The 22,470-nt window shown below is 40.1% G+C and overlaps 4 protein-coding genes across 4 annotated transcripts; all 4 read right to left on the bottom strand.

The window, feature by feature from the left end:
- Positions 1-368: 368 nt before the first annotated feature.
- RB195_019609 (uncharacterized protein) lies at positions 369-3,521 on the bottom strand (the record flags this gene model as incomplete). The annotated part of the gene is made up of 2 exons (XM_013450916.2): positions 369-951; positions 3,469-3,521. 2 exons carry the CDS (start codon positions 3,519-3,521, stop codon positions 369-371), a joined length of 636 nt encoding a protein of 211 aa, XP_013306370.2.
- A 663-nt stretch (positions 3,522-4,184) lies between these two features.
- RB195_019608 (uncharacterized protein) lies at positions 4,185-8,792 on the bottom strand (the record flags this gene model as incomplete). The annotated part of the gene is made up of 7 exons (XM_064187536.1): positions 4,185-4,294; positions 4,349-4,414; positions 4,472-4,559; positions 5,472-5,545; positions 5,612-5,717; positions 8,538-8,642; positions 8,715-8,792. The coding sequence occupies 7 exons, from the start codon at positions 8,790-8,792 to the stop codon at positions 4,185-4,187; spliced, it is 627 nt and encodes a 208-aa protein (XP_064043417.1).
- Positions 8,793-9,243: 451 nt separating this feature from the next.
- On the bottom strand, positions 9,244-16,313 carry RB195_019607 (uncharacterized protein; the record flags this gene model as incomplete). Its single annotated transcript, XM_064187535.1, has 16 exons — positions 9,244-9,413; positions 10,162-10,331; positions 10,416-10,513; positions 10,592-10,703; positions 11,338-11,471; positions 11,543-11,683; positions 11,742-11,883; positions 12,446-12,510; positions 12,569-12,661; positions 12,746-12,833; positions 12,946-13,033; positions 13,094-13,215; positions 13,536-13,700; positions 13,784-13,938; positions 14,094-14,198; positions 16,245-16,313. 16 exons carry the CDS (start codon positions 16,311-16,313, stop codon positions 9,244-9,246), a joined length of 1,917 nt encoding a protein of 638 aa, XP_064043416.1.
- Positions 16,314-19,666: 3,353 nt separating this feature from the next.
- On the bottom strand, positions 19,667-22,046 carry RB195_019606 (uncharacterized protein; the record flags this gene model as incomplete). The annotated part of the gene is made up of 3 exons (XM_013450919.2): positions 19,667-19,813; positions 19,864-19,950; positions 21,891-22,046. The coding sequence occupies 3 exons, from the start codon at positions 22,044-22,046 to the stop codon at positions 19,667-19,669; spliced, it is 390 nt and encodes a 129-aa protein (XP_013306373.2).
- Positions 22,047-22,470: the final 424 nt, after the last annotated feature.

Raw genomic sequence — 22,470 nt, 5'->3', positions numbered from 1 at the left:
TGTTGATTTTTATGGTCCGCTTCTAGTTTTCAATTTTTTGATGTAGATCAGAAGTCGTTGTGGATTTCGGAATCACGATCATTTCATTCTTTATCGAACAAACTGTCAGTTCCTGCTTTACTTTCACATTTATTTGTCTACCGGTGCATTTTTCTTCAATATGGGATAAACGTTTTGGAATCTAAAGCGCTAAAATTTTGCGGTATTGAAATTCAAAAGCAAAAATTCTTTATCTCATTCCCTATCGAACACACACATTGAAGATGAATTGTTTATTGAAAACACTGAAGAAGTTATTAACAGAAAACGAGCATTTAGCAAAAAGAAACGTTATTAGATTGAAATTACAGATTATTCGTGACATCTCATTACCCTTGGAAAGAACTGGCACCGAATCCTCCGTAGTTTTGACCACCGAAACCACTACCGCCCATACCACCATAGGACTGTCTAGCAAACGCATTGTAATTTTGGGTTCCGTAATTGTTGTACATCTGTCCACTGTATCCTTGCCTTCCGTACATTTGTCCACCGTACCCTTGTCTTCCGTACATCTGGGAACCATAACCTTGTTGGCCACGGTACATTTGGCCTCCGTATCCTTGTCTTCCATACATTTGACCGCCATATCCTTGTCTTCCGTACATCTGACCGCCGTACCCTTGCCTTCCATACATTTGACTTCCGTATCCTTGTTGACCGTACGCTTGCCTACCGTAATATCCCTGTCTACCGTACATTCCTTGTCCCCTATTCGCTCCATAATTTCCGTAACCTTGCCTTCCGTATCCCCCGTAGTTCCCGTAGCCTTGTCTTCCGTACGATCCATAATTCCCATAACCCTGTCGTCCATATCCATAACTCGAGCTCTGTCGCCCGAGGTTGAAAATATTGAGTGATTGTAGTCCTTGAGTCAATCCGGCGAGAAGATTTTGTCGCTTTCTTCGTACACTAAAAAATATAGGACAATAAATTGAACACAAACCATTGATTCAAAAGGCTGAACATAGAAGAGATGTAAAATATTCTCAAACAACTACTTCACTGCAATTTAGATGCTCAACTGCAGCCTAATATCTATAAAACATCAAATTCCAAAATAATAATAATGATAAATATTCAAAATATATTATATATTATATATATTATAATATAAATTCAAATAAATAAATATTCAAAGCATGCATATTTACACCAGTACATCTTTTCAAATAGGACAAGTGTGTGCAGTTGGCAAGAGATTCCGCTGCGGGCGGTCGGTGGGTCGATGGTTCGACATCGCCTTAGACCAAGCGAGCCTCTCATCCCTCCGAAGTTGATACCATACTTGTCTGGGAAAATACTGGGTTGGTCCGACGATCTTCACTGTATGTGCAAATTTCTGTAGCTGAGAAGAGTAGACATGGCCTTGTCTTACTACCATTTGTTTCGGACACTGAAGCTACATCTACGAGAAGAAAAATTTGATCATAAGAAGGAGCTGGAAAATGAGATTTTGCGATTTTTCAACCCGCAGTCGCCATAGTTCTAAACATCTGCAACTGATAGTCCAGCGAAACTTTCGAGATAAGTAGTGGATCATTATGGTCATCATTTTCTTGATTGATATCTACGAAGAATAAAGTTATACTTGTTTGAGAAAAATGTGAAACTCGGCGCAAGACATTCGGATCAACCTAATAAGAGCAGGGACTTGACACATCGGCTAGCCCTCACTAGTCATTGTATAGGCTAGATACGAGTTCCGTAAATTTCAAACAGTCCTGAGTTCAAGTGAACGCGTTGGCGCGTCCCAAGCTGACCGATGAACGCTAGCCACTTTATCCTTTTACCTCTTCAAAATTACGCCCGCACGCCTTAACACCAGACCGCAATATGCACACTAAATGGGGAGACCGTACGAATTCTGAATAGTATTATTTTAGACAACGCAGCTATCTAGTTTGGAAATTCCGAAATTCACAGGGAGCGACGCAATTTTCCCTTAGAGGCAGTACAGTCTTAAATTGATGATCTTCGGATCTCTCCATAAACAGATACGTGTAGGGTTGTACTTCACGGGTATGCGAGCGAGCAATTCTCAGAAGGAATCCAGGCACGTGGGTACAGTAACCGTGTGTGACTTCGTCTCTCAACCAATGCATCATATTCCGCACTAGAACGAGGGCGACTCCGTCATCGCCCGCAATCCAAATAGAACAACTCAAATAAACAGCAGAAGTTGCGCCACTCGGACAATCGTAGAAGCGCTGCCGGCTTGTCCTCGTTCCACTACCCCCAATAAGTGGGGTCAGTAGGGAGACGGGATCACTGAAGCGTCTTTCCCACGCCTTTTCTGGACTGCTAGGGGAGTTGAGGGTGATCACACTCACACTCATGGGATTCACCTCTAGCCCTATCCGCCTGTGGTGAGATCTCAACGTCGTCAATTTCGTGATAATGCCTTTAATTCTTATCAAAATTAAAAATTTTGAAGAAGTTTAAGAGAAATCATCCTGGATTTAGCATATTCATAGAAATCGTCCAGATTTCTGCAGTTAATGTTTGTGGAATTATTTTTGGGATCAATCATTGGACATTAAAGGATGTTAATGATCATGCGTATGAAGTATGTATGGTAGTTTCTATCGTTTTAAGATTACACTCTCAGAAACGTTAAACATGGATTATTTTGGAGGTCGGTAAGCCCCTCAAAGATACTGCATTCTTTCTGGAATCAACGCAGTTCACCACTGCTGTCCTGAGATGAAATTGAAACAAAAGAGATGCAGAGTAAGATCCCTACACAGATTACTATTTATGTGTCTTGAACACTAAATCAGTATCTTATACAATTTTTAGGCTACTTTTTAGAAAAATTTTAGATTCTCAGACTTCAGATATATTGAGTTAGAGCCAGTGTACGATAGACAACTGACAAGCATCTAGCAGTACAATTCACATCCCAAGATTCGTGAAAACAACACTGGATGGAACTACACATTGATCTGCTCAGACCTTTGTGTATGACTAAATAATAAAAACTCTTCCTTAGTACAGAAACTACAAAGAAATTGCTGCAGTAGTTTTCCATTTGGATTTGAATCGAGAGAGAAAAATGAACACTTAAGAGAAGAAATAATGAACACTTAAGAGACTTTAGATTTCCACTTATTTACATACACAATTTAGAGAATTAGCCGCTTGTTCAGTTTAAAAAAAAAGAACATAAAACTCTCAAAGTACCAAAACATCTAAGCTTTTCTCGTTTCTTGACCTTTTAATACTGAAATACGTTATAGATCTTCCCATTCTGGATCTCTGGATCTCAATAAGTAATGTCCACTTGACATCAAAAATCCAACGAACTAGAACGTTTTACGATCATTATCATGATTTATACCACTAGTTCCGACTACCGATGGATTCATATCATGTACGTTTCAAAAATGTGACAAGTGCACATACATAAGACCGTAGGTTACTTACTTGGCATCGGTAGATACGACCAGACCAACGAGAAAGATTAGAGCAATGCGCATTCCTCAGCTAGGGAGAAGTGGTAAATTGAACGAAATGTGAACGCGGTCTCCGACCAAACAGAACTTTCATGATTTCGGTTCCGAATAACCTTGCACGCCCACTCGTGTTAATAAACAAGGTTGGACACCTCGTCATATGCGGAACAATGACAAAAGCGAACACATGTGATCTGACCTAGGCGAACCGAACTAGCGCAGGTTCGCCAGCGGCCCTGAGAGAAAGGTAGAAGGCGTCGCTGTTTGACGCCCACTTTCATTTTCATTCACGGAACGACAATGCTTCGTCTCGAAAAGACACGTGCCGGGAAGTGCTCTCTGATGCTGTTAAGATGTTCCGCCTTCTCGACTCGGAGGATAAGCTTTAAAAATAGTAAGCATGGGACAAATCCTTACATTGACCCACTCTACAAAAGTCTCGTTTTGCGTGAAGTATTTTTCTAAAAAAAAGCTAGAGAGCTATAGAGGATGACCCCACAACCACATGTGTATATTTATTTCTTCCATACCCGTATACATCGGCACGAAAATGTGCAAATAGACCTAATGACTGAACAATCAAGAAAGGTTCAAATAAGTAAAAAGACGAGTGGACAAAGAGAGCAACAGTAACAACATCGTTGTAACAAACTATAAATGACGAGATGGTCCTCTAAAAATTTTTAATTAGCCTCTCATCCAGTGATCGATGAGTGTTGAGAAAGCAGCAAAACCAGCAGCTCCCCAAAGCGCAGGCTTAATACCTGCTCGTAAGCCGAGAATACCTCCTACGATGGCTGAAAGGAGAAGATTTGACAATGGTATAGCTGAAACTACAGATCTAGAACAACCTCCTGAGTACGTTCCGTTTCGCCAGTCGCTTTTGGCTCGTACTGTTTCTAGGATACACTCAGTGCCTGCAAAATACGGAACTGGCTCGACGAAATCCGCACATTAGACTACGGAATTCTTACCGGAAAACATGAGGCCAATAGATCCAAAATTCTTTCCATAAGATTTCATTCTTCCACTCATTTCTTTCCACGTTTCTTTCAAAGTGAGCTTAAAAAGAAGAAAAACTACTATGGTGAAATAGCGTAGTAATTGATCCAGCACAAAAAAAGATGACATGTAAGGAAACAAGATTCGTGTTCTAAGGGTTCATCTACACAGAACAGTCCCACTCTTTGAATTTATGCATGAATGTCGATGTCCAGAACAATAAACCATTTACTCAGCCTGTTCCAAGGAGGGAAACCCAGAAACCCCAGTAAAAAGGTGATCGACCGAAATCAAATCTCAATGCTTTGAGAAAATTTTAAAAAGAAAATTGGAGAACTGAGAGAGGGGAAAAGATCATTCAACCCATCTCAATCCAAAATTCTCACGAGAGCCTGATAAGAAGTTCTCGCTGAACGCAAACATTGGAAAGAGACAATGTTGCCAATGTTCACGGCTTTCCGGACAATGGTATGAATTGTAGTTAGGTAATCGTTTGACTACTTTAAAGGCATCACTCCACGAATCTGAGGTGGTACGGATTTCAGGTGGAGTAATCGTATACGGGATAGGAGACTATGGAGAGGAGGGTGATTCCGTCCATTTCTTCCTAATTGCCGTAAAAAACGGCCCGGAAGATACGGCTTCAGGCGTTCTGTCGCACTATTTTCTACAAGGAGTTCCACTGGAGCGCGCCAGCCTTGTGCGGCGCCGCATCTTCCGGGCCGTTTTTTACGGCAATTAGGAAGAAATGGACGGAATCACCCCCTTTTCCATAGTCTCCAATCCCGTATACGAATACTCCACCTGAAATCTGCACCACCTCAGATTCTTGGAGTGATGCCTTTAAAATCGTTAAATCCACTTTGGAAAGATGTAAAAGGCTGATACTATACTCACCGCATCTTTTCATTAATTTTTAGTCCGAAAATTGACACAGAGGAAAAAGAACTTGCTCAAGGGAATTCAGTTCACCTGCTTAGTTGGGTCGCCACCAACCATAGATAGCGACGGATCGACGGAGGCAGTAAATAAACCAAAAGCAACACCTGAAAGACATATGAATTCGTAGACGGAAATAGCTGAAAAATGCACCACACGAACAAATTTCGTACCAACTCCAAATCCAAGTACTCCAGCGATTGTCGACTTTACAACGCAGTTTTCCATCGCTCGCGAGATGAACAACTCTTCTCGTGACATTTCTGGTAAGGTCAGCATCTGAGAAGGAACATATCTCCAACTTTTAAAGGTGGATCAATGAGCCACACCTTTGAGTCTAACATCTAGACACATCGCATAATGGAAGAACTTCTTAATCTTAAAAACTTTTTTTTTTTTGGGGGGGGAGGGGTGTGAGGAGAGAAGGGAATAAAATTGAAGGAACTGAACTGAAATTGAAAGAAATACGCGATGGAACAACGCAGTGCATGCAATGCAAGGCAGCAGAAGGTCCAGAGCGCAAGCGAAACGTAATTCTATCCTCTTTTATTCGAAAGCATGAGATAAAGAAAATGACTGAAACTGCATTCCTGAAATTTGTCCCACTTCCTGACCAAGTCCCGATTATTTCGAATCAAAGTGAAGCACCCGGCGGAAAACAATCACAATGAATGGTACGGGGACTGCAGTTCTAAAAGCAAAAGCTAGTTGCGATGAGCCATGAAAGAAAAAGCAGATTTGAATAGAAGCTTCTGTTGCACAGGTATTGATGTTCCAGTAGCATTTTCTTTCTGCTGTACTGTCAGTTAAGAATGACACCCGCCGAAGGGATGAATCGCAGGTGATTCATCGCAACCACTATTGTGCCCTCTCCTCTCCTCTCCCCATCCCTGCCTGACCCTTTCCTTGACACTGATGATGGTGTTCTTTACGACTCTCGAAGTACTTTTGTGCACTAATTCCTGGTTGTCCAAAGCAACCGTTTAGTTGCTTTGTCCAAGCCATGAATGTCGCAACCGAATCAAAGGCGTTTAGATCGATGGAAAAGAGACTGAGCAGCCTCTACCTTGTACTCTCACGATACTTCGACAAACGTAGTAGTATTAAAAAATAGTGTGAATAGTCAGGTCAAAAGAACATGAAGCATGGTGCAGTTACGTAGGCGTTTGCGCTCGAAGTGTGCGGTGGAGAGAGCAGTTAGAATCAAGGTGGGACCATAGCGAACCGCAGCAATGAACGGTGGCACCGGTGTCCTCACTCGATCTTAACTGCTGCGCTCCACCGCACCGCTTCGAGCGCAACCGCATACGCAGCTGCACCGTGCTTCGTGTCGTTTCGACTCTACTATGTAGTCAGCTCGCGCTTTAAACTTTTCGAAACCCTACTTGCTCGCGTGTCACCGCTTCGTGCAATGTTTTTTTTTTCAGTCCTAGTACTTTCACTAGTAAAGAGCTTTTTTTTATAATTGTTCATAAATGTAATAATTTTGTAAAGAGTTCGTAGAGGATCGACAGTAAGCAAGCGTTGACAATAATTGCTGATGTCATGCCCTATCCTCGTTACAAAAAGTACAATCTTTACAACACCCACACATTTTTCCTCCAACAATATTTGATTAGGCTCGAACTCTTTTGTGTATATGCGTAATTACTACAAAGAAGCATCCATTCTTTCGACTTCTTCACGTAGCTGGATCAGAAACGACAAACGACAACGAGTTGAATGCTATGCGTTTTATTCACCAAGTAGTCAGGCAGAGATTTTTTCAAACCGAGACTTTCGGAAAATCTTCCGAGGTTGCGGTCACTCTGGAAGGATGTAGTGTCGGACGCGCAACGAGAACTTCCCACAGTTTCACACAATTCCCTACATGTTTGAGCGCTGTTCTCTTTCTGAACGAAGATGAAGAAACGATAACGAAAGATGCGCTAATAAGCATTCCATCCCACATCATTCGTTTTGGTTACAGCGTAAATCTCGTTTGCCTAAGGAAATCATTAAAACCCCATCATGATTAGGTATCGCATCTAAGTTACACTTTATGGACATGTCTACCCGTCATTTCATCGCCACTATTTCTTAGTGTAAATATTAGGAGCCGGAGGAAACTAATTATACTCTGACAAGAATTAACCAAACAAACCTAAAAATCACCACAGATTTGTTGACTTGATTTAAAAAGTGAAAAAATTGTCTTGCTGATTTCAAGAATATGGAGCGGGTGTAACCTAGTCGGCAAGAGATTCAGCTGCAGCTGCACGATTCACAATTCGAAACAGCCTTGAGCCAACCAAGCCCAGAACAGGTGGCAGTATTGAACTCTAGTTCTCTACTGGTTTCAAATCCATTAATTTGTCTGTTATTACCACACAAATTTAGTTGTAAAATCAGTTTTCCTATGAAAGGAGCTTCTTAATTAGAGAATCTATCATAACAAACTAAAAAGACAGTGGTAGTCCTGCGGATCCAAGCGTCTAACAGAAAATGGAAGTTAGAAAGAATAAAAAAGTCTCTGACATATCAATCCGCGAGGGATGCTACAACGCGCTTGACTGCAACTCGGAATCGCTGAGGTCTTATGAACCCGAGTTGACCTACACAATTACTTGTGGAGGTCAGCCGATGTATCAAGTCAGCGTTTTTATCCTCCCAGACATGTCTGGCACCAATTTATCGACTCTGGAGGGATGAAAAGTGGCCCTAGAGTGGTTGTGAAGCATCCATAGATCGTGCAGCCATGGTCAAACCGATTGCCGATTGCGTTACACTAACGTAACATGGAAGTTAAGATTAAAAGGATAAAGGATAAAGTCACTGGCGTATCAATCCACTTGAGATGCGCCAACGCGTTTTACTGGAATTCGTAATCGATGAGGTTTTGGAGCGCATGTTGGCCTACACAATGACTTGCGGGGGCCAGCCGATGATCAAGTCAGTGTTTTTATCCTCCCAGACAGGTCTGGTACTCATTTATCGACCCCGGAGGGATGAAAGGCTTGGTTTGCACTAGGGCGGTTTCGAACCCTCGACCGTGTGGCTAAACCGACTGCGCCACACCCGCCCGTTAAGATTAAGTGATTCATAAAAAGCAACGAACACCTGTTTTGGTCTGATCGGATTTCGTTCAGGATTCCAGGGACGAGTACGAGAACCGATCATTTGATCAATCATTTGAACATAGGCAGATGGTGTGTATACGAACTCCTGTGATAAAAACTATTCATATCTTGAAGCCAATCAAAGTTTGTTCGGAAAGAAGTAGGAAGTGTAAAAGACCTTTTCAGCAAGTCTTGGTGGCCTAGACGGAGCAAATGGATTCGCAAAAAGATTCTCAAGCCTCTCTTGGTCGGACATCTAAATAAATCGTAACCTCCTAGGGAAAAAATGTGATAATTTGGGGGCAGTTGTGCAAGATATAATCAGGAGAGATTCCGTAAAGAATGTGCACGTTTTGAATGAAAGGAGTTTATAGAACACTTCACAACCATTCCAAGTCACAAGAAATTCGGCAAGGAAGAACAATAATTTTAACCAGAGTTAACATCAGCCCGCGGATCCTGCCACTAAGCTGAGAACTACGATTTCCACTAAAATTCAAGAAAGAGAAGCAGAGAAAAAGACGAGATTTCATGTACCCAACACAACGAAAGTAACAGTCACAAGTGGACGTAAACAAAACTAACAGGTTAGGACTAGATAGGAAGGAACTGGTATTACATAAATAAATATGTATGACGAGTATATGTGCAGATAAAAGAAGGAGAAAGGCGAAAATCACAACAAGGTTCGGAGAAAAATAACTTTGTCACATGTCATCAAAAATGTTGCTTGGTGAAGGATGAGGCTTCCTCGGACTACTGCCGCGATCAACTGGCGGAGGAAGAACCCACGAATCGTGTTCTGCATTCCCTTCCTCTGCGGAAATAATTGGCTGCTCGTCCTCAGGGACATGCCTCCGGTTGGAACGTAGTGCTCCTAAACAGGTTTCTGTTAATCTCCGTGATGATATCTTCACCCAAGCAAGAACCACACACCAAATGTACAAAGGAATATAAGTTATATGTTTGAACTAAAAATAATGGTGATTTCTTCAATTCGAGTCTTTCTGGATTAATCAATTCTCATATTCATTCCACATCAAACCTATAGAAAAAATACTCAGTTACAATTTGGTTTAATTCAGCCGAAAACTATACCTGCGGTGCATTAAATGTGAAGAGATAGCATTGGTCACCGTGGGTAGCTACGCTAGTAAAAGCTGCATTAACAACAGTCTTGATTCGAACCTCCTGTTTCATGTGTGTTATCCTCGGAACCGTGTTCAACATCTACTGTTGTTTTCATACGTCTTGTGCATTGAACATGAGTAGTATGTTAACAAAGCACAGTTGGGTCAAAACGACGTGAAGCTTGGTGCAATTGCGTAAGCAGCTGCGTTCAATGTGGAACCCCACCTCTCGCAATAGGACAGGTCTCAATTCGATCGCAACTGCTAGTTCCTCTGTGTCACTTCGAGTACCATCGCTTACACCTTTGAACCAGTCTTCAGGACATGTCTTTGACTTCACTCGACTGTGGTCTCATAGGCAGTGGACTCTTCATACAAGTATCACTGCAGTGCTAGGATTTTTGGGACTTTAGGGACCAGTGGCAAGATGTTTGAACTGTACGGTGGATTCTCACGGACAATTGATGATGATCTCTCAAACAATCGAACACAAACCTAGACGACCAGACCACTCTTCATCCCGACGCCGACGCTCCTTATGCCTATTATAAGAGCTGCGTTCTAGCTGTACCAATGCACGACCAGCAGAAACCATGTCTTGCGTGAACTCGTCTGAGGCTATGAATTGGTCAAAGCCTAGATTGTGTAGGAGATACGTCCCAAGCCTAGAATTATAGAAGGTCGTATTGTTATAGGGTATAAATGTTTAATAAAAGGAAAAGAGGGACAAAGCGAACTGAAATACCGACTTGTAGTACGTGATTGCACAGAAGATCAAAATACATATAGGTAGGTATATGTTGATTCCCTTCGCCAAGATTGGAATCACGTCCAGATGTCCCATAAGCTGGAATCACATGTAACGCTCAAAAGTGAACGAAATTTCTTTGGAACATTTAAAATGAATATCATAAAGTGGGCAAACCTTCGTAAACTGAGTTTCTACCCCGAAGTCCTTTACCATGGTTATATGAGAGTCCAAATGAATCATTCCAAGGAAATTGAGGCAAATCGGAGGAGTCAAACGACAAAGCAAACTTAAAAACACGACAATATGAAAAACGAGAACAGATCTATTCGTTCTTCTCTTTCCAAAGTTCGACGTCTACTTAAAGCATCAATAAAAAAAAACGGATCACACATATTAAAATACACCATAAAATCACCATAAACATTCTGGAAATCACCAAAAATCTGAAACTTTCTTCCGTTTTTAAGATAGAATCAGATACAATGAGCTGTTCATTAGCAGAGCCCTTCTCATTCTACTCCTCAGGTGACAAAAACAGACGAAAGCGACTGTGCACGAGAATCACAAATAACCTAACCTTCTAACTTCTTAGGACAATGCATATAACGCCTCCTTTGGAAAGTTGGAAAATAACAGAAAAAAAACACCCACAAAACGGAGGAAATTGAAAAGGCCAACATTAATGATGGTTTAAATATGAACTTTACTAAATTTAGAAGGGGTTTTTTTCAAATTTTCTCTGCTATAATAATTCAACTATTGATTTTCATTTACTTTTGTCGATAGGAAAGGAATAATCAATATTGCTGAATAGTATTCGAAACTTCTGTGTTTTGTTTGTTTGGTTTTTTTCGGAACTTCTAGATTACGATCCCTACAAAGGTGATGCAATTGCAAGCAACCATTGTTCAAATACTTACATAGCACTGAAAAGTAAGCTGTTTCCATCAGTGTGTCGATTTGGGTCTAGATGATAGTACTGATAGATTTTGAGTCGGAAGACAGTGAAGTATGCGCACGAACATAGATAGCAAATAATGGTCATCGCAACAATCTGAACAAAACTGGAGTTCAATGCATTGCGAAACAACGATATTCATTGTTATATTGCAGAATGAGCAGTACCTGAGTATATTTGTAGTGGAATCTTTTTGCCGCGTAGTCCACGATTATTCCAGCAGGTGTAAGCGTTGGATTTACTATGAAGAAAGTGCACTCACTGATCAAGATTAAAACGGTCATGCAAGTCAAAAAGATGGATAGTACCTGAAATTGAAAATTTCACGGTATTTTATTGTTTCAATCTGTGCTCAGTATTGAATACCATGCATAAAGGTCTCTGGGCAATGACGAGCCAGAAATATCGAACTCTTTCTGGAGCGTATAAACATGACTTCGTTTCAAGTCGACCGGAGAGCTCCGCCTGAGAAATGTCCTCAAGAAAAAGAGCTTGTTCCATAAGAGAACTGAAATTTTAACAATAAGCCCTCAGCCACTTCAAACAGCAGCTACAAAAATTATTGGGCTGCAACGCAAATTGCCGCAGTTTTCATTCTTCTTTTGCCTCTACTCCATCTTTTTGAACTTTGACAATCTAAAAAAGTGTTTTCTTCCTCCACAAACTTGCTGCCATCATTTTCCTAATAATTTAATTTCACTTTACTTCCAAGCATTTGAAACTCCAAGCGCCAATAAAACCCATTTTTCATGCTTCCTCTATTTCGCATTATACCGCAATAAAAAAAAAACAGGCGAAGCAACTCGGAATTTCTTTTCTGAGAGCTTTTCGGAGAGTGTTGTAATCTGAAGAACTACCCAAAACTGCTTAGCCAAATTCAAAAATGACAACCAAAAAGTTACTGAAATGAAAGAAAAACGTTATTGAAGTAGAAAAATGTTAAGTTGCTATAAACGAATGCAAAATAACCATATTCACCATACCAAAGCTAAAGACGATGAAAACAAACAAAAGATGAAAACGACGGGAATCTACTTTAAAACCCAATAGAAAATGAAAACTGAGCTAACCTCCACTGTGCTTTCGTCCGATGGTGATATTGAACGGCCGAAATAACTCGTTTATGCAGTCGAATCTCAAGCAAATAGAAACGGGGTGTATAAGAAACTAAAGTAATACAAAAAAGAAATTACCAGGAATTTTTCTGAGTTGACACTGTGCAAATCAGCAGCACTTAGACTGCTGAACTCCATCGCATTTCGAGCAGGAAACAATTCATCGATCACCTGAAAGAGACAAAAAACACGCTATAAAAAAGTCGTAAAAAAATGAGAATGAAAAGATGTGTGGTTTATTTGCGAACGAAATACCTCATCAGGGAATTTGGACATGATTATTTGAGCCTTCTCTCTCGATCCATGTTCGTTTTTTAGGATGTTGAGGACCGCCCGAGCCTCTCTGCAAACGAAGCACTGGTGAGTACAGTTCAGTCAGATTTCTTTTTCGTTTGCTGTCCGTCGTTCGAGTTGTTTCATCTCTCAACCAGTAAAGTCAACTCAGCAAATATTACCTGTATGTTTCCTTTAGCCCATCCTCGGCCTCGCTTTTGTCAACAGACATCTTGTCGATATTAAAGTAGGTCTTATTGAGGCGATAATCTGAACGTTTATACAAATGTACACAAGTTACGACATACATGTACATATACTAGAACCTACCTCTACTTCCCATGTGCCATAAACTTCGCGGAAGTTCAACAAATCCATAGCCAAGCAATACGACAAGCAGAAACAATCCCCATGTATTAGAAGCAGAAACAAGAATAACCTTGAGATGTTCTCTACAACAAAAGAAAACAGAATCTCGTTACAGAAGATATGGTACAGTATTACATTCGTCGCCGAATCAGGTTATTTATTTTGGAACGAAAATATGTAGTTCAGAGGAAAAATCGAAGCTATTCATGCCAATGGACAACTATTTAACGCGATAGCGACAAGAAGTGGAGATTCAAAAATAGAGATTTCATTATGGTTTTAAATTTATTCTAAAAAGTTGTTTTTGAACGTTAAAAAAAACTAATGTTTCAACCCTTAGACAACTTTTTTCCCATGAAAGACATGATAGCCTGGCAAAAATACATGCGTATGAATGACTTACGTGTTGATGACAACACCTTTGATGATGGCATACACAAGCAACAAAGCGAAAACGAGCAAATACAGTCCGTAATATATAGCGTTGTTGAAAAGAGCCGCTTTCACTCTCCCATATGCAGTGAAATCTCCTGCATTGACATAGCTTTGCATAAAAGGAAGTACGAGCCTGTAAGAAGGTTAAGTAGAACTAAACATAATCAACTAGTGCAGTAAAACAAATAACAGCAGATATATAAGACAAAAATATACCAGGTGAGCACTTGTGCACTCCAGTAAACAATCCTCCACAGGCACAATAAAACAGTGTCAGCAATGTAGCCGCCAGGTTTCTCACAGTATGCGGGCTCTCCTAATGTGGAATTTACTAGACGAGCTTGTTCTACCTCACATCTATTATAGAATGTCTGTAAAATTGTCCATAGAAATGGGTTCAAAACTGAACAAGCAGGAAATAAACACGAAGAATTTGAAATAATATAAAAATAATAAATAATATAAAAATAATAACATAAAAATCTAAGACAATGGATCGAAATGAGTAATAGATAAATGTACTTACAATTGCGACATCGAGCGGGAGCACGAAAATTATCACAAATGAAAAATACCAGCCAACAAATGTCGACAGTGTCACAATAAAGTGGTGGCGCCGCCAATCAGCATACTAAAAAGAACTTCAACAAATCACAGAAAGGTTCAATTGGTAACTATCTTGTTGACCGAATCGAATAATTTGTGAGTGAATTTTGCCTCGACCTATTCGAATATCTAAGAAGAGGAACACTTGAATTATCCAGACGTTCTACACACGCAAAATATTCCACTCTGACGCATAGGTGAGATAGGGAATAAAGGGGATCTAGTTCATAGGGTGAAGCTCAGGTGATGAGGATCCCTTCGTCAACCATCCAAACGTGAAAGGAGTCCTTATCGCCAATAGTCCAAAAGTGAAGGGGGTCGGAGCAGCGGCCGCGACTGTCGCATGTATGGTTTGATCCCTCTACTAGGCTTTCCTTCAATATTCCATTTTAATTTTACGACAGCCCGACTAATGGTAACAGATAAGAATATATAATCATTGTTAAACAAGGGACTTTCCCGCTGTTTTTCAATAACAAACTGCGAAAGTTCGGCCTATTACGATGAGAGTAAATTTTGAAAGCCTCTTCACATCAAAAAACAATAAATAATGATATAGAAGCATTATTCGGCCTGCAACTTTTCACCTATGGGAACAACCAAATAGCTCCACAAAGATCCCTCATTCTGAATGCAAATCACTCAAGTTCCTATCCTAAAGGTAGCACAAATCTGTTCTATCACCAACCTGATCTCGCGAATGTCGAAAGCGCTCGAGTTATTTTTGTTATGCAAATACACAGCCACCCAGCGATCCATCAAAGATGTGTGCATCAAAAGATATGTACAAGCTCGATATATGTTTCATGGGGAAACGAAAAGAGAACAAGAAGAATGGAAGCCGATAGTGGCGCTTTATCTTCCGGGGAAAAAAAACTGGGAAGCACATATTCAACATAGACAACAATAGAACCGCAATAGTTCGATAAGCAACTGGATCGAAATTTTTGCAGGAAATGGAAAAACCAATTAATTGCCAAAAAGGATAGACTTGTGTGGACATTGCTAGGATGGATGGTGGTTAAGAAAAGGCGGCTTTGGAATTACTTTAGACGAGTTTTGTGCAAGAAAACCTGTTACACAAACCTTTTGAATTAACTTTTTATGTAACCTCCTAGTCTTTTGGAATCTAGATGAGAACGGTTGGACATTTAATGCTTTTTTTCGGATTTTTCTTATCTAGATCCTTATCTAGATCAAGAGAATCAGATCACCTGAAAAAGAGAAACTTTGTATATATAGGCTTCGTTAGAATCGCCTCTCCAAATATGAAAATGGGTTTTTGAAACACGGAGCCATCTTTCTATAATGGGATAAATTGCCAATATTCTGATTTCAGCTCGTATGAGAAAACGAATATGATCTCAAATAATGCCTAATAACTCAGGCCATACACGATGTATAGCAAGTTCTCAATGCCTTGTAGATGAGAATTTCCCCTATCAGATTACAGAATTCAGAATTCCCAGCCCTTCCACGTTCTTCAAATACCTAGGTGGGACCTAGCTCTGGGTGGGAAGCGATGATTTTCCAGGTGTGTCAAATCAAAATTCCAAAAAAGAGAGATCACAAAAAAAAAAAAAACAAATCCAGCATTTTCTAGAGCGAGACTTCTATGAAATATGTCCAAAGTATTTCTCTAAGTGCTCTTCGCAAATGATCATCTAAGCCTAACATTATGTCCACAATTTGAGCGTTTTTGATTGTTAAATGTTATCAAATTCACGTAGAAATTATTGCAAATCATGCAGTATTGGTTTGTTCAACTTTTAGGTGCAGTTCCAAGTCCCCCTCTTCTGCAAATGTTTGATCTAGAAAAGAATCGAATATAATTCACGCACATGTTGGGTTGGAGCAGTGTTTAAAATCTTTTTCCCCAGACACGAAGTAGCTGAGAGCTAATTCAAGTGCTGCCTATCACGAATCGCAAAAATAATATATTTCCACTACTGTAATTCGAAATCAACCGTCATTTGAGATAACGGGGTAACCTACTGGAAAAAGCGGAAAATAACTGTCATCCATGTCCATCATAAATTGTGAACGAGATTTACTTTAAAAGAAGGAGAACCTTGTTCAGAAGCAATGCCGTCAACACAAACACTGCAACGAGCTCAGCGACGAGCGGACCGGCGCCCATACTTCAAATGGTTGTTATCAGCTGCATGTTTTCATCTGCAAATACCATTTCGAAAAGAAAACAATACAGATGCAACAAGTACAAAATCACCTAGAATGTTAAATAAACATATTTCCATTACATGATAAGGATGAAAAGCTCTCTGTATAACATGAAGGTGGAGAAATTATGTGAGAAACAACAAACGAACTCGAGTAGCAAGAGTAGATTTTAGTTTAAAAAAAAAGCATCCAGTCATTATAACGCCCTGTCTTACGTATCACACTTCAGTTTGGCCCCAGAATGAATTAGAATCAAATAACGTATGAGGAGCACATGACTAAAGATGGGCGAATATTCGCTGAAATGAAATGTCACAGGCTACGTTTATACACGAAATTCCGGCTTCGGCAATAATGGCTCCTCCCAACGAGAGTAGTGCTGTTACATTACTAACAATTGTTAAAATTTCCACCTTACGAGGAGACACGTGTATAAGGAAATACAATACCTCACTGCGTTTCAACAGCATTCAAACCACATCCGTACTTAAGTCACCCAATCCACTTAAAATGACATTCTACTGAATGATCAATTTTGCAAAGTGCGAAATTCATCATGCAGTAGAATGTCATTTCAGGTTCTTGAAAACGTCAGAGTTAGCTCTGACGAAGTTAAGCAACGACCTTTTGCGAGAGCAACTATGTAACACAAAGAAGCACAAACATTCTGAGTCGTCATTTCGTTCTCTACGAATGTGGTTTGAATGCTATTGCAAGCTGCAGTTATCTTCTGCCCTTTTTTTGCTAAATACTGAACGGGTTCGCCAACCGGGGACATCTGTGTATGCTTCTCTGTGAATTGTAAAAGTAAAGTTGCTCGGTATTCGGGTTGTCCACGAGAACAATTTTGCCTACAAAACACTCCACAAAACATTACCATCGACATGAAGAGAACGATCCGGCGGGGTAATACTACCTCGAGATATTCAGAGGCATTTTCGAAAAAGCAACACGAAGATTGGAATGGGACAATACTGGTCTAGAAACTCGGTCAGCAGTTACACCATCTTCGTTTCGCTGATGACGTCGTTCGTAAAATACCAACTACTAGTCACTAGGAGGGAATGCTGCGCAATTTCAGCAAAATGTGAGGAGAGATGCATCCGCTGTTGGATCAGACGATGTCGAATAGAAAATGACATGGTGCTACTAATACAAAACCAATTAAACTGGGAAGTAAACATATATTCCCAACAAATCGTATGAATGAAATGCTCTCTCAATTGAAAAAGGCGATGTCCACACGAAACCAATAGGTTTCTATTAGATTTCTGACAACCTTTTTCACGGTTAATGGAACGAATTTTAATGAACGCTACTGCAATGTGAGTCTTTCGGAAGGATGAAGCTAAGGAATATCCTGTTTCAAACAAGTAAAAGAAAGAAGTTACAAATTACGTCAACGATGGTGCCTCTGTAAAAGGAAATAAAGATAAATGATGACATTTTAATGACAACAGTTGAACAACAGACGAAACACCGCCAAATTTTTTTCACACAGTACGAGAGCGACAAGTATGATGCGCTTAATTCTATCGAAAGCAATTAGTCACGTTTGCGACAGCAGGACAAATAGAAACATGCTTGGCGCCCGCTTCACCAAATCAAAGGTTGACCGAAAGACGGATAGATACAAAGAATGCTCAACAAAATCAGAAAATGTTGCAATATCGGAACCACCACACCCTTCTTTTTGGACATAGGTAAGCTCTCACCTTTTGCGAAATATGTTGGCTTAGAGATAAAGAGATGCACTCTCAAGCGAACAAAAACACATCGCAATGGAATCACCTTTAGATTTTTCGCAGCTAACTTCAAGTGAACCATATTCACAAAAATATTAAGCCCCACGCATGACTCATCTGTCTTGAGTGGACTACAAACCGTCATTACTACAAATAGGATCACCTTCATTCTTCATTTTGTCTTCTCTCTTCCCCGTTTGCTTCCTCCATTTTAGAATGGATAAGAAGTTACGTTTTAACTTTTAAGAAGGTGATTCCGTCCAATTCTCCTTGTATCAGCGTAAACGGACGACCCCGGATTGCTGTTTCCCATGACGGCTTCCGTTGCAATACGCAACGTTTGCGCCCCGCCTGCGATTCGTCGAAAACTTCTTCGGACGAATCGCATATGGGGAGTGCAAGGGTGGCGCGCTGCAATAGAGGACGTCGTAAGAAACAGAGTTCCGCAGTCGTCCGTTTACGCTGATACAGGGAAAGATGAACGGAATCACCCTCTTCCCCACAATCTACGACGTCGTATAGGTGTGACCCACCTGAAACCCGTACCACCCCAGTTTCGTGGGGTGACGTTTTTAATGCGTGGAGTGGCTCCGAATCCCGTGAGACAACAACAGCACGAAATATCAAACAAATTTAAGTCAGTGCGCCAGTACATCTACACTGGAAATAAGATGTGCTATATCGCGTCCTCAGTAACGCGTGCACTGGTCCTTCTCCACTAATTTTCTTCTTGTTTCTTATAGTTCTTTCATTGAATAATAATTTGTCAATAGAATAACGTGTTCTTAGATCGTTCAAATTACTTCTGCTCCAAGATCGCATCGAATAGCTCAGTCTGTAGTTTTTGAACGGGATTCCTGCCTTTTCTGTTATGTTGTTCGTGTAATTTTGCACAATTATCTCCTTCTAAGATGGATTTTGAGGTCTTACTACGTATACGACTACAAAGAAAAAAAAAAGCCATTCATGCATGAAAAAATGGGTAAAAATTGACTGCCTACAAAATAAGGTCTTATGGACACCTCAATAGAAAAACTAACCTCAAGACTAATGGAGAATCACCTTGCTGAGACTACGTACTCCAGCTTATAGACCGTTCTATTTCTAGAAAACAGCTACAAAAATAAAAAGAAAAAGATCTCAAGAGATCTCTGTGTCAAGAGCCAGTGCATGCCTTCACCGAGAAAGCGATGCATCACCCCGATACAGCACGTTGTACGCCTATTGTACACAATCCCAAGTGTAAAAAGTTAGACTGGTCCGAATCTTCAAATATCCTACTAGATCAAATTAAATCAAAAGCTGCTTAGGCCAGTGCAAAGGAAAAACAGATGCGTGAGGAAAAATGCACGCGGCAAAAAACAGAGACTAGTTTCTACAATTTCAGTTACGCAGTATTGCTGGTGTCGCATTCTGAAATGGCAACATTAGCAGTCACCGGCAACAGTCTGCACCAACGACAACATAGCAGAAAAATAAACTTTGTTCTGAACAATTCAGCAAAATACTGTACAAAAAGCAAAGAACGAAATTTATTCGCTTACAACTTCTATTCTTAAGTCTACGTCTACTGTTTAAGGGCGGCGAGGCGAGCGGCTTCGGCGGCTTTTTTCGCTTTTTGTGCAGCCACGTAATCTGCCTTTTGCTTTTGCACATCTTCAATCATTTTTGCCAACGAATTGCCTTCCAGAAGTTGTTGGACAGACGAATCAACCTTAATTAAATTCTTGACAAGACAATCTGAAATCTAACAACGAAAATCACCTTAGGGGGGTCGAAATCAGTAGGCAGTTTTCCGACAACATCAGCATTAGCCAGCTGAAATTTTGCGGCTAGTCGATTGAGCTCATCCTAAAAGGATACTCGTACGGTATTGTCGATTGAAAAAGAAAGGCTACAAAGTCATAGGAATGCCTTTTCCGTTTAAAAACATGGCACATGAACAAAATTTTAAGAAAATACCAACGATGGATGTACAGCTGGCCTCCGTCTTTCTCGCTAACTAGCTATTTTTCTTCTTTCGCAAGAACTTCTACTTCCACGATAGAATGAGACAACACCTTTAAACTTCGTTTCACAAAGCTGAGAGCGGATGGAAAATTCCACTTTTGATTATCAACAATGGAAAGAAACGACAAAAAAAGGAGAAGATTCCAATCAGAAAGGTTGTAATCATTACTATAAGTTTTATACGAGTGAAAATTCAATACTCTGTCATCCAAAAACTATCAGGTGTAACTAAATAGACGAATCTGACTAACCTAATGCAAACTTCCTCAAAGATACCGTTTCGTTGTGCTTTACTTGCCTCTAACCACCAGAGGAAACCGTAACGTTCGTTTTTCCCCTCTTTTTAAATACTTTTCGTGACAAACTTCCTGATTTCCTGGACAATTCAGGATACAATTTCCGTAGTCAAACAAAAAAAAAAACAGAATGTGAGATAATGTCACTGTGCGATTTGGTGTTCAAGCGGAGTTCACCTTTCTAAAAGAATAACACCAATCGTCTAGTTTGTCTAGTTCGCGTGATTTTCATAATTACTATTCCATTCGAGGACTGCACCGTTGCATTGGAGACAGAAGTAATTTAACAACACTACATTAATGTCTCACATCATCAACTACAAATTCTGCCCATTTTTTATTCTGAAGGGGAAATAAGAAGCAATATGATAGTCAACGAATTTCAAAATGGTTGTGGTCAATCTCAGCTTTTCCTAAAACGTCAACAGAAAATATAAGATGTGTGATGTATGATTGTATTTAATGTTTGGTAGACACTCAAGCTACGCGGTTGCTCATCCTAATGATTCTACCATTTCCGCGCACTGCAAAATTAGATATGATCGATAGCCAGTCATTTCTGTACTTTGTGTGAACCCCGAAAGTAATCCTAATCTGTCCTAATTCCACCAACAGGAAATTCAATTCCTTCGTAAAAGAACATAAGACTTAAACAGCAATTGCTTAATTTCAGTGCTATGTTTCGCCAATGTTAGTATTTTTCATCGACTGTTCAAACTCTTGGCAAACCGAGGTAAAATCCAACAATTCTTCTATAAATTTGATTTTTTACGTGCTAAAAGTAAATCTATTATGGCAAATATCTGACAAATCAAATTGCGCTAATTTAGCAAGGTAATACTCCTACTTTCGAGACAACATTAAGCAACTTATATGTAAGTTTCTTGATCATCCATACCCATTCTCACATTCCCATTCTTACAAGAATTTAAGAGTTTTCTTTTAAAAGAAAAGGATTGAGTCTGAAACTCTCCACCTAAAATGCGAACAGTTTGCTAATTCTATAGGTTTCTGCTCTTATTTAAAAGAGGATAGAGATATGAAAATTCTATCATCTTTAATTATAAAAATCAGTGGGCGAGACAGCCAGTGGTGACAGTAGTATGGTTGATGTGTCCAATACACTTTTCTGTTATTTTGTGAACCCTTCGAAATTTGAAAATACTGGAGTACAAGTTATACGTCCAATAAATGACAAAAGGTGCACGAAAACGTTAAAGAAGGTAAGCACAAGTTCGTGTAATCGGTAGAGAACATACACAGAAGACAAAACCGATGGACACGGATAATCATTGTCCAAGGTGTTGCCTATTTGTTTGGATAAATAAAACAAACTTATCAAGAAGATAACACGATATAAAATTAGATATATACGTTGAAGTCAACATTATAATATCAGAAAAAGCAGCAGAAGGGTAAATCAGCTCAAAAGAATTCTGACCACTATCACGAACACAACAAAATCTTAATTAGACTCGAACTCACGCTGAGAGCCTTCTTCGCAGCTGGATCTGAGCTTGAAAGATCTCCACCCTTCTGGGCATACTCTCGGATCTTCTTGACGAAAGCTTGCTGGACAAGATCCTGCTTACTGATCACGGTTGTGGAAAGTGACCGCACAGAATGGGCAGCGCGAAACATTTCGTTGTGCCACTGCAACGGACGAGAACTTCGCGAAACATAAACTCGCTTGAATTTCACGGAAAAAAATGCGTCGGAGAACGACAGCAAACGAGAATTAGAAATGCATACAAATCTACTTCGTTGCTAAGGTAAAGCAAGTATCATCAGCCTTTCACCAAATTTCTTGACGAGGACCGCGCGTGTCACGCTGAGAAGGACATCTCGTCCCGAAACATCGCGGAGGTCGCGTTAGGCGCGGCACCGGCAGCTGTCGAGGAACAACGTTTTCGTACTTCTGCTTGGATTTTCTTCTGTTTCGTGAATAAATTGTAAACCAGATACGCATATATGCATATATAGTCGCATATATCCGAATATTTCCCACTGAACAGCAGTATTTGCAACCCATCCCATCTACCGTCCAGGGCGCAGTGTTTACCCG

This window comes from Necator americanus, chromosome II (assembly GCF_031761385.1).
Source record: "Necator americanus strain Aroian chromosome II, whole genome shotgun sequence".
NCBI classification, from domain to species: Eukaryota; Metazoa; Nematoda; class Chromadorea; order Rhabditida; family Ancylostomatidae; genus Necator; species Necator americanus.
The sequence above is the reverse complement of the archived record's forward strand: the minus strand, read 5'-3'. Positions and strand labels throughout refer to the sequence as shown.